This window comes from Lichenostomus cassidix, chromosome 20 (assembly GCF_008360975.1).
Source record: "Lichenostomus cassidix isolate B80296 chromosome 20, HeHo_3.0, whole genome shotgun sequence".
Taxonomy (NCBI): Eukaryota; Metazoa; Chordata; class Aves; order Passeriformes; family Meliphagidae; genus Lichenostomus; species Lichenostomus cassidix.
The window spans coordinates 8,707,685-8,725,909 of NC_139500.1; the positions used below are offsets into that span (position 1 = coordinate 8,707,685).

An 18,225-nucleotide genomic window follows, 5' to 3' on the forward strand; every position below is an offset into this window, starting at 1 on the left:
CCCTGGCTACACCTGGTAGGAACAGTAAGTAGCTCAGGCTGCACGGGGTGTGACGGTGTCTTTGGCCAGGCCGTGATGGACAGGATAAACAGTGGGATGCAGGTGGGACGTGCATCTGAGCAATGTGCCGGCGAAACCTGGGGGAGCAGCAGGCAGGAGGGAGAGCCCAGGCAGCAGAAGCCCCAGCGCTGAGCATGGAAGCGAGGATGCTCGGGCACACGCAGCTGCCGGGGGATGGGGTTACAAGCCGAAGCTAAACAAAGATCCCAGTGAAAAGGAAACGGATCCCTCCTGCCGACTGTAAGGTAAGAGCCGAGCGGGAGCTGCTTGACATCATCGGGCAGAGCATTGGATTACAGCAGGCAGGGACTGACTCGAGGGGAGGAGAACACGCCCCTTGGCCCCACAAGTGCAACTTCATTTAGCAGCTCCCAGCAGAAGGAAACTGCAAGTCTGAAACTGGCTGAGACTCTCCCGGCCGGCTTGGCTGCTCGCCACCGCGGGCAGAGACGCCAGGAGGGTGTAATCCAGCCTCGATTCCTTCCTCGGCGGCGGGACCGCGGGACTGGGGCGCTGGGAAGCGGCGGGAGCCGGGGCTGTAAGTAGGGCTGTGCTCGCTGCGCTGGGGGCGAGGGGCTGGCGAGGGGCTGGGGCGGTGGGTGACAAGGACACCTGCCTGGCAGTGCAGCCAGGGGCTCTTCTCCTGCCCACGGCCGCGCCACGAGGCAGGGGTTTGTTCGGAGATACGGTGAACTTTTACCCAACCGACTGCGAACGGCGAGGGGTTTGCTGCCGGCAAACGGCGGGCTGGAAAAGCAGAGCTGCATCCCGGTTTTTGTGCTCTTGGGAGAGAGAAGCCGCTCGCAGGCTGGTGGCAGGGAGGTGGCTGCTGTTCCGCTCGGGGAATAACGCGGCTCAGCGCTCGCTGCGAAGGGGCAGCAGGGAGAGCAGACTCGGAGGATAGAAATCACAGAGGACCGTGGATCGGTGACCCCCGTGGGGATTTCTGGCCTCATTTCTAGCATGTGTCCGTTTGTTCTGAGCTATTTGCCGGAGGGAATCCCTTACAGCGTGGTGGTTGCTCTGTGCTCTCACGGGAATGGGACAGGCACAGTGCGGGGCCGTGGTGGGAATCCATCCATCCTTCGGGGTATGTCAGGAGCCCTAGGGCTACTCGGGACTCCCCTCGGAACTGCGGGCACCAGCAGAGCTTTCAGAGCGTGGCAGCAGAAGCAGGCTCAGAGACTCGCTGGCATCCGGCTTTCCAAGCAAATGTTTGAAAAGGCAAAGACTTGGGATAAAAAAAGAACTGCTGTGTGGTGGTATTCTCAGGAGGCTTTGCAAATTCCTCCACCTCGAAGCTGTGTGTCTTTCCTCTCTCTGGATTCCCCTCAGCAGCTGGTAGCGAGCTGTGGTGGGGAGCTTTCACATGCATGTAATGCCTTGGCTCCAAAGGCGTGTTTGGGAAATTTCCCTTTGCTCGGAAGGGGTAAATGGTTCTGTACATCGAGAGCCAAGTATAGCTGTGAACCCAGAGGCAATGCCCTGGGTGGCTGTGCTGGTGACTCAAATTGGGAGGAGGACAAGCTGGGGTCAATGAGCATGAGGCAGCTGCAGCAGGGATGCTGCTGCAGTGCGAGGCTGAAGGGGGATTTATGGAGTGGGTACAGCTTGATTGGGTGCTTGAGACTCTCAGATGGTGACAGAGGGGTGACAGCCCCTCAAGCTCTGGGCTGTTTGCTCGGCGTGCCTGGCTTGGTTACTGTGGGACAGTGCTTGGCTTCAGAGACTCTTAGCTGGAAAGAGGCACCATGCTAATGTGTGGCCACTCAACTAAGAAATTGCCACCTTTCAGGTCTTGTGAGAGATGGTGTTTAGGAAAGAAGTATCTGTGAAGAGATCCTCAATGGCTGTATTTGTTTATAGTGCAGATGTAGGTTAAATGGCCATTTATAAATATGGATGTACCAACAGAGCTTATTATCCCTCGGGCACAGAACACAGCATTGAGTCTGGAGACAGAGTTCCACATGGATGTGGGTGTTCCTCATGCCATCATTTTGGGGGACACTTTCCACAGAGTGCAAGCTCAGATGCCTCAGAGAACTGGAAACCATTAAGTACAGTACCTGGGCTTCCAGCACAGGCAGCTTAGTCACGAAGAGATGAAAACCAGAGATGTTCACAGCTGTGCATCTTCCAACCACCTGGCACTTCTGTACTCAGTGGCTGATTCTGACGGGTGTTCAGGCACTCGATGAGCTAGGATGGGGAGTTTTGCTTTTCCTCTCATTCCAAGGAAAAGTAAATGTACTTTTGATCCCACTCAGAGGAATACCCACAGGCACACAACCTTGCCACCCAAAATAACTATGGAAAACATTTTCCAAGTTGCTAACATTTCCTGATCTCCCACATTTCTGAGCCAGTTCCTGCAGCATACTGCTGTGCATTAATGCTTCCAGCCTGTCTGGGCACCCAAGCACCAGCATCATTCTTTTCTCTCTAAAGCACCCTACTTTACATGGGCCTCATCACGTAGATGATTTCCCTAGGCTCACATAGGTCTGTGGCAGAATGGGGAATGAATCTACAAGTCCATAAGGAACAGCAGAAGCTTCAACCCAGCTTTTTGTTTGCCTTTCTGTGTCACCCTGTTCCCATCCCTCCCATTTTCACATTACAATTGTTTCTCCACACCCTTAGGGGTTTCCTTAATGTCACCAAAGCTGTTTATATGGATGGATCCAGAAAATAAATTTTCCACCACAGCACCCATTTTAGAGAGGATGAGAGGGGAAAAAGCCCACTGCTTCTAGTTATCTTTTGCTCATGACTAGAAAAAGACAAGTCATAAGGGAAGTTGCTCCCCAGGCTTGCCGGCACCAGCCAGGAAAAATGGGCCTTGTCCCCAAGCTCCTCATGGTGGCAGGTAGAGGTTGAGATCACTCCAGGCCTTGGCTGGCACCTGCAGCACGAGCAGGAAGAGCAGCAGTTGGACTATGAACTGCCTGTACGCCACTTCAGAACTTTCACTCTCTCCGAGTCGAAGGGAATACGTACTTTCCGCCACTCATTTCTGGTTTCCACAGCACTTCCCTTCCCAGGAGAGCCCAGAGAGGCCAGGTGCTCTTTGCACAGCTCCTCCACGGAGGCACATTGCTGGTCACAAGTCGCTGCCAGGGGAACTCCCCGTCGGGCGCCAAAATGCCATTTCTGTTGATATTTGCAGTGATGTAATAAGCCAAACATATCCCCACCAGAGCGTCACCAACCTTACTGGAGTGACTGTTTCCGCAAAGGGTAATTAATCTGTGGTGCTCATTGCCATGAGATATCGGTGGAAGAAAGAGCTCTGAAGGAATTTTAATGGGTATCAGGTAGTTATCTTGGTAACAAAACAATCCTGGGTATGATTAAGAGGATATTGCATGGTAAGGATTATAACACCTCCTGGTTCAGAGTCATTAGTGACTTATTAAAAACATTCCATTACAATTAGAGGTTTTCTTGTACCTCTGAAGCCAAGGATGCCAGCTGCTGCTGGAGACAGGGCACTAAATGAGGCTGTCTGGCTGCTCTGGGAAGACCAAGCTGTTGTCCTGATCAGCCATGCATGCAGCCTATTGTTTACCCAGCAGCCAGGGGACACAAGAACAGCCTTCTCTCTGCTGCCTCACCTTGCTTGAAACCAGCAAGGATTTCCTCTCTGGATCAAAGCAGCACCATAACAGCTGTTGTGTAGAATAGTCTTGAGTTCTGTGAGAAAAACATTCTGGGGTGTGTTTTGTTGGGGTGTGTTCCAAATGAAATGCATTCATTTGGAAGCAATGCTGAGAGGACTAAGGTGGTTTCATGTGTTTGCTCCTTTTGGGTAACATCTGATCACCATGGAGGGAATCTGAACCTCAAACATATGCAACATGCACATTGGACAGGACAAGAGAAAATGGTCTAAAGTTGCACCATGGAAGGTTTAGATTGAATATTAGGAAAAATTTCTTCACCAAAAGGGTTGTCAAACACTGAAACAGGCTTACCAGAGAAGTGGTAGAGTCACTGTCCCTGGAGCTATTAAAAAGATGTGTGGATGTGATACTTGGGGACATGGCTTAGTGGTGGACTTGATGACCATAAAGGTCTTTTTCATATTAAATGATTCCATAATTCTGTGCTGATGCCCTCGTAATTCGTTCCTGATGAGGTATGGATGTTTATCTATGAATGAACACTTCCACTAGAGTCCCAAAATAATCCACAGTCCAGTGATGTGTTACAGGACTAGACTACAAAACAAAGTGTTCTTTAACAAGTGACTGTAGCATCACCTTAGTCACACTGCATGGACTAATCCATGTGCCACCATGAAAGTTCCAAACAACCTGTGTGACATATTGCCTGGCCTTTGTGCTGAGGGGTCTCTGGAGCTCTGCACATCACCCTGGGACCAGGTGAGCCAGAGGACAATGAGCCTTTGTGGATGGATCAAGAGGGTTGGCTTCAGATCTGCAGACTTCAGCTGCCCAAGCAAAGACTGTGTGTGAAACATCTAGCCAGAGCCAGGCCTGCAGGGTTAGAAAGCCAATACCAGCTACTACAGGGCTTTTGTCTCCAAAATCAGATCTTTTTTGAGAGAGAAAATGGGGGCTTCCCCTGATGTCCCATCATGAACAAGGCTGCTCAGTGGTAACTTCTACTTCAGAGCATCATTGCTCCAGTTTACTTTAAGCCTCTCTTGGCAGAGGCCCACATGTTTTGAGATATTTTGCAACACTCCTGAAGTGCTGGGGGTTTAACTGTTTGGGCTGTGTAACATGCAAACCAGGGCAGGAAGGCAAAGGAGGAAAATAAAGACTTGTGGATTTCCACAGTTGAGTTTCTTCCTTCCTGCTTTTGTTTGCCTGCTTGGTGCCCAAAAAGGGCAATGCATATTCCCAGAGTTGTGGGAATATTGTTTCTTTTCCGGTCCAGTGTTTCCAGTAAGCACTTTGCTATAAATGGGGTTAAGACTAACAAAAGTTTATTGTTAAATCCCTGTGTCTTTGTTTAGCTCCTGTCATGATCATAATTAGCATTTTCCACTTCTGCAAGCCTGTCATCTGCAGAGCTGAAAGTGCTTTAAAATATTTGAAGCATCTAACAGGGGGAGGGAGTATTAATAGCTCCATTTAACAGATGGGCAAACTGACACATAAAAGCAGCAAGTGCCCTGTCCTTGAAGCAGGGCCAGAGCCAGCAAGTAGTCAGCTCCAACTACAAAGTTTTGAAAGTGGGTCAAAAAAATAAAGAGGAAGGCTGTCGATCTGTCCCAGTTTGGAAAATGATGGGAAATAGTTCCAGCCGCAGTGGTACTCAACCCAGATGGACCAGACAGATGAATTGCTGGATGAGCTGCTGCTTATATGGTTAAGTGGTTCATCTCTTGATTTCTGTTCTGCTAACATTTGTCCCTGGGACAAAGGGAAAAACACAGTCCATGATGTTCCAAAATAGTCATACAGCTGAAACAGCTGCTAAAATAAGCAAGTGTCCTGTTGGCTGGGCTCTGCAGGTCAGGGGATTGCAAAGCACCCACAGATGTTGAGGCCACAGAGGAAATGTCTTTGAGCAGAGCTTGGGGACAGCGGGAGGAGGCTCAGCTGTGCACAAACAGCAGAGACCCCAGGAGCTGGACACAGACCCAGCAAAGCAACCAGAATGAGATTAAGCTTCCCCTTTCACCTTGGAGAAGCTGATATGGGAGTTTCACTTCTTTAAAGGGCAGCAGAGCAGCAAACCAACATTCATCTGTACTCTGGAGGCAGCCGCTGGTCCCTGCAGTGCAGGTCAGGATGTGAGTTGCCTCAGTTCTTCCAGCACCTGTGGGAGGGCAAAGAAAGAAGCAAAACCAAAGAGGACTTCTCTGTGCAGCCCAGCTGGACTTTCCTTGTGCTTTAACACAAGAATTCAAGTCTATTAGCACAAACCCTCCAGAGGAGGTGCCATATGGACACACCATCCCACAGCCCCTGGGCTGGCATCTCCACCAAGCCTGGCTCTGTCTGAGTCTGCTGGGCAGAGCCCTGACAGACCCTGACCCTCTGCTATCCTGGTCACAGAGAGTGGGAAGAGCAGCTGAGCTTTGTGCTTCCCAAAACAAGCACAGATAATGTTTTCTTACATTTTTTTCCCTTCTTCTTTCCCAGAAGCTGTTGTCCTGCTGTGCATGAAGCGTGTTTGAAGTCATGTCCAGAAGGAAAGTCCACTAAATCAGGTAGGAACAAACACTATGGCTGATAAAGTTTTTATTCACTGGGAAATATTACAAACAGAAATGGGATTTTTCCTTCCTGTATCGTGGAGTCACTTGACCTCCCTCAGTGTTCTGCATTACTAGATGCTAGAAAGCTGCTAAGAGGAAAAAAATATCAACAATTCTGGCATAATGACTTTCCTGCTGTAGTATCCACACCTCAAAGTCATGTCCTTATGCCAAGCCATGTTCCAGCTCTGATTCCAAGGCATCCCCCTCTTGTTCCAGGGCTGAGCTTTCCCTTGCCCAGAGCTGCCAGGGTCGTTTTGTGTGAGATCTTCAGTACAGCATCTCAGCACTCTTTGGTGCACACAGACATCCCTCCTCTTGCAGGTCTCTCATAACAGTTCATCTCTTGCACCCAGCATCTTCCCTGCATACACTGGAAACACCCCATGTTCTGCACCCAGGCTGCACTTCAGCAGACCATAAAATACTTGGCAATTGATTTTATTAGGAGCTTTCCCTTTTCTGAGGCCACAACTGGCAACGATCACTGAGCATCCCCAGTGTAGTGTTACAGGCACGTCTGGAGCACTGCTTCAGCTTGGGTTTAGATGTCACATCCCTGGGGACTTAGGCAGAGAGATTTACCCTGCCTGCAGGAGGAATCAGGAGCTACTGTCACCTGACACAGTGATAGGGAAATGGTGCATCCGTCACAGAAATCTTCAGCAAAGGAGGTGTGCAGGCCTGCAGAGCTTTCCCTACCCAGAAAGAGATCCCAGCAGGGCAGCACAGCCAAAGGGACTCCTGAGTCCATTGGCTAACAGAAACCACGGAGCCATCTGGAGCCTCAGCCACCCTTTACTGCCAGCCTGTTCTGAACCCCAACACTTCTCTGTTGTACAGCAAACACCAGTAGCACCATCCCAGCAGCCAAAGACAGATCTCCCCCACCCTCCTTTCCCAAGCAAGCACTGCCCCTGCCCCAGTGGTGGCTTTCTCTGCAGTGGAGCAGACAAACAGGGCAGCCAACTCCAGGGAGCAGAGCTAAGCCTGGTTTTGCTAATCAGCTTCGTTCTGTACTGACGCTCTTAAGAGGTGCCCTGGTTATTTTTAGGCACCACTGGGAGCTGCCAGGGCTCTTGCACCTCAGGAGGCTTCACAGGCTTTCGCTCAGCCCCTTACACTGCACTGAGTCAGGAGGACTCATTGGATGCTGGATGCAAATTCCTGTGGGATTGTGCAAGCCTCAGTGAGGCAGAGCCAAGGCAGGTGGCTCTCAGCTTCATGCACACTGTGCTGAGCAGAACTTCCCCAAGCAAAGCCTCCTCAAGCAGCAGCAGCCAAACCTGCCCAGTTACACCCCTCACAACTCCTCTTCAAGCTCAGCTCCCCTTCCGAGTCATGCAAGCACTGCTTTCACACAGCAGCAAAGCTCAACTCCTCAGATGACAAGGAAAAGTAGGACTAAATAGCTCTAGATCCTTCTTGGCATAAAAATAAGGACTCATCCTTGCCTCCCTCTGTCCTTGTAGAGAAGTCTCCCTCAACCCAGAAACAGAGCTGCATCATCAAGGGCTGCTGTGGCCTCACCTTCCTCTTAGATGTGACAAGGGCAGCCGTGCTAGAAAATAGCACCAGCTGCATCTTCTCAGCACTTGTTTGACTTCTCCTTACCCAGGGAAGCCTGCAACGTCTTGGGGGGGTTGTGCTGGGGTGGAGCATTCCTGGGCCAGGAATTCCAGTGGGATTTTTTATAAGGTGATGTTCACTGGGAGGTCAGTGCCTCAGTGTGATCAGAAGAGCTGTGGGGCTGCTAGGGAGTTTCCAGCCTTTGAGGTGAAATCCACTGGGACTTTCCTTGATGAACAATCTGGGGGAAGGCAAGGAACCCAAGCCTGAAGAGAATCCCTATTGCAAAGGAATTCACCCTGTGGCTCGGGTGTGATAGGGTGACTGCATATCACATGCAGAGAGAATACATGGGACATGCCTGCCACAGCAGCTGTGGGGCTTCTGTAGCTGAAGGGTCACTGCTCTGTGGTTTGTCTGCTTTGCAACCTCAGGCATTAGCAGATCTTCCACACAGTTGCTGTTTTTATTCCTGTAAGAATATATATAAAGGCAAATAAATAAGGAGTTGTAAGGAAATTAAAGCAGTGGAGAAGGGACTCCTAGCCCCAGACTCCTTACAGCTTCAAGAGGGTCCCTGCAGGGACAGAGGGTCCTGTGGGGGCTCATGGCTGCTCTGGGTGAACACAAGTGGTCTGGGGCTCTGCCCTCTGCCATGCAAAAGCCACAGGACAGTGTCCATCCAGTGTGAGCCTGGCTTGAGGGGATGAAAAATGGGCAGAGAAAAAGGTGCCAGCCTGCCATGTCCTAAGGGCAGCTGGGGCTGAGTGTGCCTTATCCCCTCTGTCACCCATCCCTCAGAGGGACATGTGTCTTTCAGAGTGCCCTGATTCATTAGCACCTTGAAGCTGAGGGATGTGAAAAACAAGCTCGACCTGGGAACAAATAAAAATACAACTGCTGTCACGGCAACTGTCTCCAGATGCACAAAGAGACCAATTATTTCCATTAATCAACTTAGTGAGAAGCTGAGGAAGAGGCTTAGGCTGCATCAAGGCTTGGTACTGAGGGGAGGGAGGAGCAGAGGGGCTCCATCAAACAGTGATTCTTCCCATGGTGGGGGATTTTTGGAGCAGATTCTCAGCACTCCTCCCCCATGGGGACTGACAAAGAGGTGCTGCCTGCTCCAGGCATGTGGATGCAGGCTGGCAGGACTGCGTGGTCAGAGCTGGGCACTGGGCTGCCCTCCTGGCACATGGACAAATGGATGGATGGACAGGCAGCTCCCCCGCACTATCACCCATACATCTTGATGCTAACAGGATGCCAGCGGGGCTGAGCAATGCCCTCCTGCCTCCCCCAGCCTCCCCCTGTCCCCTGAGGATCACAGCAGAGCACAAGGACTCACCCTACCCCAATGCCAAGGGTTGGCTGCAATTTTGAAATCCGGCTGGACCATTTCTTACGTCAGCGGGAAGCCAGGCAGTGGCTGTGAGGATGTGGGACAGCAGGAGGTGCCTTGGGACACTAAGGACTCTGCAGTGGGGGGCCCTGGGGATGTGCTGAAGGCCAGGAGGGAGGAGTAGGAGTTTGGGGAGCTTGGCCGAGCTAATATGAGGTTTGTGAAGTCACAGAGGAGTCAGTCTGAGCCTAATCTTAAGCAATTAGTTATCAGTTCTACAGGCATTGAATGATTATTGTACTGTAAACCCAGGCCAAATGAAAAGAAGGGATCTATTTATGGATACTGAACCTCAGCTGTATCTGCTCTCCTCCTAAAGGAACTACAATTTTCCAGCAAGTCCTAGAGAATGATGGAAGCTCTGTTCCTGCAAAACCACCACAGTGGCTGGAGCAGCTGTGATGTCTGTCCTGGCTAAATTTATCTTATTTAGTATAAGAGCCAGAGGGTGCAGAGTTATTACAAGAAATCCCACAGCAAAAACCTTCAAAAAATACCAATGTGCCATACCCAACTTGATATCTCTTCATCAGTGAAGTCTGGAGAGGCTTTTCCATGCTCTTCTCACCTAGAAAGAAGCTGCTCAGCACATGAGATGGACACACGTGCCATGGCAGGAGATCAGGCTGCTGCCCTGCTCCTGCCTGTTTTCTCACCAAGCCAGGAAACTCAGGGCTCAGCAGTTTGGAACACATCAATTCTGGCCAGTAAGACCCACCAGCAGCACATTGTGGAGAGCACAGAGGCAACAGGAAAGCAGGGCAGCTCTGTGTCTACCTGGTGCAGACCCTGTCACCAGCTGTACACAGCTTGTTGCATGTGTAGCTGCTGCCAGACTGAGCTCCCAGCAGGAGCATCTTCATCCTCAGCTGCATCCTCAGCTTCTGGCCATGGGTCTGAGCTCTGGTGCATGGGGGTCATGAAACATAACGAGGCCTTTATGGCACAATCACAGCTCTAAAAGCACCCCAGAAACACCATTACAGAACCCTTCTTCTTTGATGTACAGCCCCTCACGCGTGTTCCCAGACAAGACCCAGTGGAAAATTTGCTGAAATTCCAACTGGAGGTTGTCAGACAGTTGGTGGAAACCCCCTGACCTCAAGTGCTGGCTTCAGCCCTGTGGGATATTTTTTTCTCCTCACTGGATGCAACTCTCCCAGCAGGAAACCTCACAGCAAATCCACAGGGAGCACAGAAATCCCGGTGCTTCCGTCTCTGTGCTCTACCAGGCCCCCCTCTTTAGTAAACCATCCTACACTGTAAATATTTTAAAAGCCCAGCAGGGCTGTTGAGTATGTTTTGCTGTTGTTATGGATCCGGCCCCAGCAGGAGAAGTCTAATAATAGTCCCTGTACCCTGGAATGAAAGGGCAAGGGACACTGCACAATGTGGAGAGCTCCAAGGCAACTGCCCCACTTCATGCCTTGGTGGTGGGATGTGATGCTTGAGCAGAAAAAGGGGTCACATCCCTGTTCCCTAGCAGAATTTTGGAATTTCACCCCAGAAAAATAGCAAGATTTCATTGGCTTTGAGGCTTTACAACTCCAGAAGTTTGGAGAGTGTTAAATTCGCTGGCATAACACCAAGCAAAAAGTAGAGCATGTCCTGGGCTGGCTGTGGGATGAGGGAGATGTCTGCAACCAAAACCTGCTACTGTTGGTCCCAACTGCCACTGGCAATGGACAGCATGAGGCCAAAGCTGGGCTGCAGCACCTCAGGATGGGACTCTGCCAGCCAGCAAAACCACCACAGCTTCTGGAGCCACGAATTGCCTGCAGCAGCACAGGAAGGCTGAGGTACAGGGCTCCCTGCCTCGGTGGCAGCATGGAGGGCAGGGCTGTGCTGGCTGCCTGAAGGGACAAGGCTGTCCAAGCAGGGCCCTAAGCTGCCTTCTGCCTCATGGATCTCTGCAGAGAACAGGACCTTATGTGGGGACAAGAGCACTTAGAAAGGTGAGAGGTTAAGGGGCAGAGCAGGAGGCACAAAGCAGGCGGGGTGGAACTGGCTCAGTTCAGCCCAGCCTGCTGATAGCCAGCACCAGCACCCAAAAATAGCCCTTCCTAACCATAAAAAGTTTAACCTAGACAAGGGACAGATGCAATATCATGTGGAGGGTTTCCTTGGACCTGGAGTCAGGGCTAGGTGTAGCATCCATCTGATCCCAGGGATCAGCCCTGGCTGCTGCCTCAGCTCACAGGGCTTGTGTTGGGTCAGCAGGCACAGAGCCCTGGGCTGAGGGTGACCTACCAGCTGTGCCCAGGTCACTTCTCTGCCACTTTCCTGTTGTTTGCAGTAACTGTTTGCTGTAGACCCTGGGATCCCTGCTGTGGAACAGGCAGGGGGCACACAGGAATTAAATGGAGGCTCCTCAGTGGGACTAAATGGGATGTGGAGCTGACCCAAATGAAGAGACTCAGTTTATTCTACCAAAAGGCAGAGGAATCTTTAATTTCTTTAATGAAAGAAATCTTTAATTTCTTAGCACCCACCTTCCAAATGGGCAAAACTCAGCCCTGGAATGAGTAGGGCTGGTTTAGGTGCAGCCCCCAGAGCAGGGCCAGCTGCTCTGTCAGCTGCTGGGTGATTTCCCTGGAAAATGCCGGTAAGCTCAATTGCAATCTGACAGCAAAACCGCTCTGGAAGCCAAGTCCACATCAGCAAAGCCAAGACTATTACAGCTCAGATTTTTTAATACTCACAAGACACTTCAGAAAAGTAAGTCCAGCCAAACAGCAGGCTTGGCAGAGCCAGAGACAGGAGCAAGGGCAGCTCTGGGGACATACCTGGTGTGAGTGGCAGCTTGTGAGGGGCTTCTTCACTTGTGGCCAGCTGCCCCGGGACAGGCAGCACCACATCCCCATGGCAGAGGGGACACAGCCTCCCTCCAAGTAGCAAACTTCTGAGGAATGTGTGTCAGGCAGCAGATCCCAGCTTCCATGCCCCATCCCTGCGGGCTGGCACGCTGTGCTGAGGGCACAGGGACTGTTTCTGTTACCATCAGCAGCAAGAAGGAAAGGGAGGACATGAAAGGACCCTCTGGGGACAAGCTGAATCACCTCTTTGAAGTGCCCTGGAAACCTTTGCCCACTGAATGTGTGTGCCATGGGATTATTCCTGCAATGCTTGGCAAGAGCAGCCCCATTGTCCCATCAGTCCACGGAAGAATGAAAATCCAAAGGTGGGGAGCCAGCGGGTGATGCACCTCCCTTTGCACCCCTGCCACCCCTAAGTGAGAGTCCACAGTGACACAGTTTCAGGTTGAACTATGTGGGCGAGAGGGAAAGTGATTCCCTTGTTGTCCCTGCAAGATCTTATAAAGCCATTACTGAGTAAAAACCCACAGAACTATGGGTTCTGTGCCTGGAAGTATGGAAATGCTGTTTGAAAATTCGGGCTTTTCTGTCAAAAACTGAAGCAACTGCTCCCATCACCCTCTCAGCCCAACAGGCAGAGGCAGGAATCTCTCTGCCAGTTGGGAGGGATTTGCCTGAAAGGTTTTTAAAAGCCACCCACCTTGAAAATCCCGAAGGAATTGCACACATATGAAAGCTTTGCTGTGAAATCTGCCTGTCTCCAGCTCTTTGCGTGGAGAGCCGAAGGCAGGAACCCTTCCAGCAACAGAAATAAATAAATCACATGCGCCATCTCCCGGCCACTGAGCTGGGACCCAGAGCTGCACCCTTGGTGCCTTCTATTTTTAATCAGGATCCCATCCTTTTCCCGTGTGAAACTTAATTACTTGGCACACAACTGCCACCATCATTGGCAGCTACATCAAGGGACACCAGGAAATGCTGCATCCCGGGGGCTGGCTCCTGCTCCTCAGTTTGGGGAGTCCATCCTGGAAACCAGGTAGTCCTGCCCCTGGTACAAGGGCAGCAGGACTCTGGAGCATATCAGCTCTGGAATGGCCTCACTGACTGGAGATGGCCCCAGACTTGTCTGGCTCACTCCTAGGGAAGCCTCCCAAGTCCATATGACATCTCTCTGGCAGCTGCAGAAGGTCAGCAGTGTCTGGGCTCCAGTGACCTGTGAGGTCTTGTCTGGGAATGATGGATGCTTGTCCTGTCCTGGGGAAAAGGAGCTTTGCTCACTGAGCTCATCCACCCCGCTGCATCCAGAGTAGGTGCCTTATCCTGGGAAGGGCATGCCATGGACAGGAGAAGGGAAGATGAGAAAAAACAGCTGGGATCTCTTCCTGGGGAAAAGGATGCAGCTTTTCCCAGGGCTCGTTTAACAGAAGCTAGATGGATGCCAAGCCTGTGGGGGAGGTGGGTGTTCATAAGGAATTGCTCATTTTGGGGAATAGGATCTCCTGCAAGATCTGGGTGGGCCAGTCCCCACATCCCACCAGTGAGCTGGTGCCAGCACTCCCTGAGCTGGCATCAGCACCAGGAGAAGAGTCCCTGGGGCTGCCAAAACACTGGGTTTCTGTGGGTTTGTGGTTACTGCACCCTACTCAGCTCAGGAACGGAGAGAATTTAACCTCTTTTATCCCATTTATTGCATCTTCACCTGTGTCTCCTACTGCCGTAACATTGGGGATTAGAGTGAGAAGTGCAATTCCTGTTCAGGGCTGGTGGCCTGCCAGCAGATTTCCCTGGCAGGGAAATCAATATTAAGCAGGATTTGTAAAGGAAGCTGAGCAAACTCCTCTGTGGGTCATTAACTCCAAGGCACAAAAGTGAGTGAATGTGCATTAAATGTGCATGAATTTGTTTCCACTGCACACGAGCGTTTCTAATCGGGAGCTGCTCCAAGCACTGACAGCACCAGCAGGGCTAGAGGCACATTTTACAGTGATCAGAATCACAGATAAGACAGTAATTAATCTCTAGCTTCCACACAGAAAAACAAACTAAGTGCCAAACGGAGTATACAGGAGCAGGAACTGAGAGCTCCGGGTTTCCCGTGCTCCTCTCAGAGGCAATGTGTGCTTGCCAGCTCTGTGCCCAGAGCTGTGTCCCCAAGTCCCTGCACCCTGTGCTGTGCAAGGGAAACCAGTGGCCAAAGTGAAAACCCAGCAACTTAAGGATTCATCAGCTGAACTCAGGGCTGGCTCACAGCAGAGCCTGCATGTGACAAGTGGCTGTTCCGAGCTTTTCTTCGTGCTGAGCACTTGGCACTGGCACAAGTCTGGAGTGAAGGGATCCAAATGTCTCACAGAAGGGCTGATTTTCACATGGTAAAGTGTTTATCTCATAGCAGTCCAGCCCAACGCTTCTTCAGTGACATCCAGCAACCAGTGGAGGCCAGTACTGCTCCAAAGCCCTGTACCTATAAAACATTCCTCTGCTTCCCCAACTTTCCAATGGGTATCCATCATTTCCCATTACAAATTCAGGTTTGATCAGCACCCCATCCCCCAGGCAGTGAGCCAAATTTGGCCTGTGTTCAAAGCTCCCCTGGCAGTTTGAGGAGGAAGAAGGGCTTTCTCTGTAGTCCTTTTTCTGTAGGGAAAAGCAGCTGCAAGCGACCTTGTGTGCCTAAAGGAGAAGGCTGGAAACTGAAAGAAGAGACAAATGCTGTGTCTGCCTTTGTTTGCAATGAGAAGGCAGAATAAGTCAGGCAGCTGGGATGGATCCTTCCTGCTTACCTGCCCTCACCTGGCACAGTGGGTCACCCAGCATGGTGGGTTCTCCCCACACATTGCCCCACGGGAGGGAGGTGATATCTGAGATTTCAGTAGCTGCTGTCAGCAGAACCAGAGCAGAGTTACAGGGACTATTTTCTCAAGCTGTAATGTTACCCCACAGAGTAACCTAACCTGGAGGGAGCCATGACTTGAGCCATATGGAGCATCCTGCACCTCACAGCTGTGTTTTCTCCACAGCGTTTTGCAAGTGAATAGAGATGCAATGGAGGTAGAGTCCAGCACCTACACCGACTTCATTTCCTGCGACCGGGCTGGCCGGAGGAATGCTGTCCATGACATCCAGAGAGAAGCAACCACCATCAGCATGCGCAAGCTGACCGAGGGGCTGGGGGACCTCGCTGTGGAAGGAGCAGGTGAGCCACACACACACACTGGGGAGCTCCTGGAGAGGCTGGAAGGGCAGGCATGAAGTGGCAGCACAAATGACCAGTGCTGTCTCCAGGAGCATCGCACTGATGCTCAGGAGGAACATCGCATTCCTCACTGCTTCAGTCAGTGCCTTCATGCTCAGGGAGTGGGAGACTCCCCAGATCGAGGGGTGCTTGCAGTGAGCAGAATGAGCCCTGGTTCCTGGCACAGGAACACTGCATGCTACCCAGGCCCTTTGCTCACTGGTGCTTAAACAAGGCATGCACTGACCAAGACCCTTCCCAGAGCAAGTTACACATCAGGTATACCTTAGGCTTTATAAAAATCATGTATTGGGAAAGTTGTGGTTTGCTTTTTCTTTTTTGTTTGGTTGTTAAAAAACCAACCTTTGAATAGGTCTGCAGTTTTTCAAATAACAATAGAAATGACCTTCACACCAGCAGCCATCTCCAAATCCTCCCTTTCAGCCCAAATGTGGCAGCAGTATCACCCTGCTCAGTGTATGCTGGCCAGCTGGCTGTGAGGAACTTGAATCCTCTGTCCAAACTTGCCACTCTGATTTCACTAATAAGCAACACAACCCAGACTGTCACTGCAGTGGGGAAACTCAGTTTTTCCTGAAGCTCAGATCTTCAGGTGACAATCTGGATGAAATCAGCTGTAGCAATTCCTGATGGTTTGTGTCCTCAGCAGGGTGTAACTCTGCTTTCTTCCCCATCCTTCCTTCTGCAGAAAGCCAAAGAGATGCCTCTTCTTCTGACAACGACCCTGGAGCAAGACCAAAGGGGCAAGAAAGCAGCCCCTCCCCATGAGAGCAAAAAGGGGGTGGGATGGGCAGGAGGAGGGCCTTGCTGTGAACGTTAAACAAGAATTTGCTGAATCTGTGGACAAAAGCCAACCTGGAACAGCAAGTGCTCAGAGCAAATGCCTCTGCTGGAACCGTGCTTTTGTAGAGACACATGAGACACTTGCAAGGACTGGCACCTCCAAAGACTTCTGCCCCCATCCCTAACAATTTAGAGCAACACTGCCATGGTTGTAGTGATATGAGCCATTCTCAAGATGCCTTAGCTGCAATTTTCTCCTAGGGGAAAAACAGTTTCAGTAATAATAGATACACCAGATTTTCCTGTCCAAGGTACCTGCCTCCTTTGCAGATTTAGACTATTATTTATTCTGTTTCCATAGATTAGATATTTAGATTATTGGTTTTTCTAAGCCTCACCTACATCTTAGACCTGGCCTGGCCTTTGGATTGTGCACATGGCCCCTCATCAGGGTGGGCAGGGGGGAAAGGACCCAACCTGTCCTGCTGCCCTCATGTCAACACCACTCACCTGTGCTGCTGCTTAGCATCAGGAATGGACCAAAGCACAGCTCTGTGGGGATGAGCCCCACCTGGAGACCCAGCAGCAGCAGCCACAGGCATCTTTTTCTTCGGGTTTTAACACTTCAAGATGTTAAGGGGAGGGGAAAAACATTTTGCTGGTTTGACTGTTGACATTCAGGCTTAACTTTGCAAGCTGTTAGCTGAGATGATCTCTGGTAGGATCTCACACCCTTCTCTCTTTAAGGAGACATGTTTTGTGTTAAAGATGGTTTGATAAAACTACATAAGCTGTTGGAATAAATGACACAGCCTTCGAGTCCTGAAGGTGTTTTTTTCCTGCCTGGATGTTTCTTCTTCCTCTGTTTTGCCTTCAGCTGTGGGCTGGTTTCATAGGGAGACACAAAAGCTGTGCTAGAAGAGTCCCCTGCATCTGGATCTGTGAAACCCCATGGGTTTGCAGCACCCAGATGGAGGCAGATAGAGTTGGACACAGATTATCTGCCCCCACTTTCCCAGGTTTACTGCCCAGACACTGGCAGAATTGGTGCCAGTGGGAGGAGGTGTCTTCCCTCTTCAGCACAGAACTACAGGAACATTGCTTGTGTTTCACTGATCCCAGTGGAGCAGCCTGGCTGGGAGTGACAGCCAGCACAGGGACAAGGCAGAGCTGGCCTGGGAAATGCTCTCCACTGGTGACACAAGGGCAAGCATCAGCCTGACAGCCTAGGGAAGAGCTGAATGTTACAAGTTAGAGATTTATCAGCAAAAACAAGACCATAAATCAGCAGAGAAGTGGCTGCCAGACAGAGGGAGCATTGTCTGTGAGAAGCAATAGCCATGGGGTGAGCACAGAGACGTCCATGGCTCCAGCCCCCACAGGAAACAAGGATTTGGCAGCCAGGTAGTGACTGGGGCTGCTGCTTTGGCAGAGGGCTCCCAGAGTGTCTGGATGCTACTGCAGAGCCATGCCCTGCAGCAGCCAAGAACCTGCTCCCACTTCCCATTCCCGGGGGCAAACCAGCAGGTAGCTCCTGGGCTTGGCTGACTGCACAGTTGTGTCCCTAAGCCCCACTTCCAGCTCTCCTCACCACAGAACAGTAATTCTGGCTCAGGCTCACACACACACAGAGCTGAAAGGCAATGCGGAAGGACTTGGGCACCACACAAGACCTCCAGCAGTCAAATGTGGGCTAATCTTAGCTCTCCCTGGTCAGAAAATAACTGTTTCAGAATTATATTTAGGCAAAGGAGCAGGGTCCTGTTGGCCAGCTACTCTCAGGGGACAGGCTAGAGGCATCAGGTTCCCCCTGCAAGTGACAGCCAGCTCAGCCACCATCACTGACTGTGCTGAAAGACCAAGGGCACTGCCTTAATCCAGCCACATCCTGTTCTGCAGAGCTGCTCAGCACAGGGATGCTCCCAGCTCTTCATTTCAGCTGAACGCAGGCATGCCAGACCTATCAAAGTCTAACCAAACACTAGATAACCCAAAAACCTTTTGGCAAACACTCCTGTGCCTGTGCTGACAGTGCAGCCTGGCAGCTCAGGCTGCCCCTCTTCTGGCTCTGAGCATCAACCAACTGTGCAAAACCCAA

The 18,225-nt window shown here is 51.1% G+C and overlaps 1 protein-coding gene across 3 annotated transcripts; it reads left to right on the forward strand.

Annotated features, from left to right (window-relative positions):
• Positions 1-206: 206 nt before the first annotated feature.
• On the forward strand, positions 207-16,970 carry PKIG (cAMP-dependent protein kinase inhibitor gamma). 3 transcript variants are annotated; one of them, XM_085079345.1, is made up of 4 exons: positions 207-305; positions 6,186-6,253; positions 15,109-15,284; positions 16,033-16,970. In XM_085079345.1, exons 3-4 carry the CDS (start codon positions 15,134-15,136, stop codon positions 16,110-16,112), a joined length of 231 nt encoding a protein of 76 aa, XP_084935471.1. In that variant the 5' UTR covers positions 207-305; positions 6,186-6,253; positions 15,109-15,133; the 3' UTR covers positions 16,113-16,970. The 3 variants fall into 3 exon arrangements, with proteins under 3 accessions (XP_084935471.1, XP_084935470.1, XP_084935468.1); XM_085079344.1 differs by lacking the exon at positions 207-305 and adding an exon at positions 391-598 and having other exon boundaries at positions 6,189-6,253; XM_085079342.1 differs by lacking the exon at positions 207-305 and adding an exon at positions 392-598.
• Positions 16,971-18,225: the final 1,255 nt, after the last annotated feature.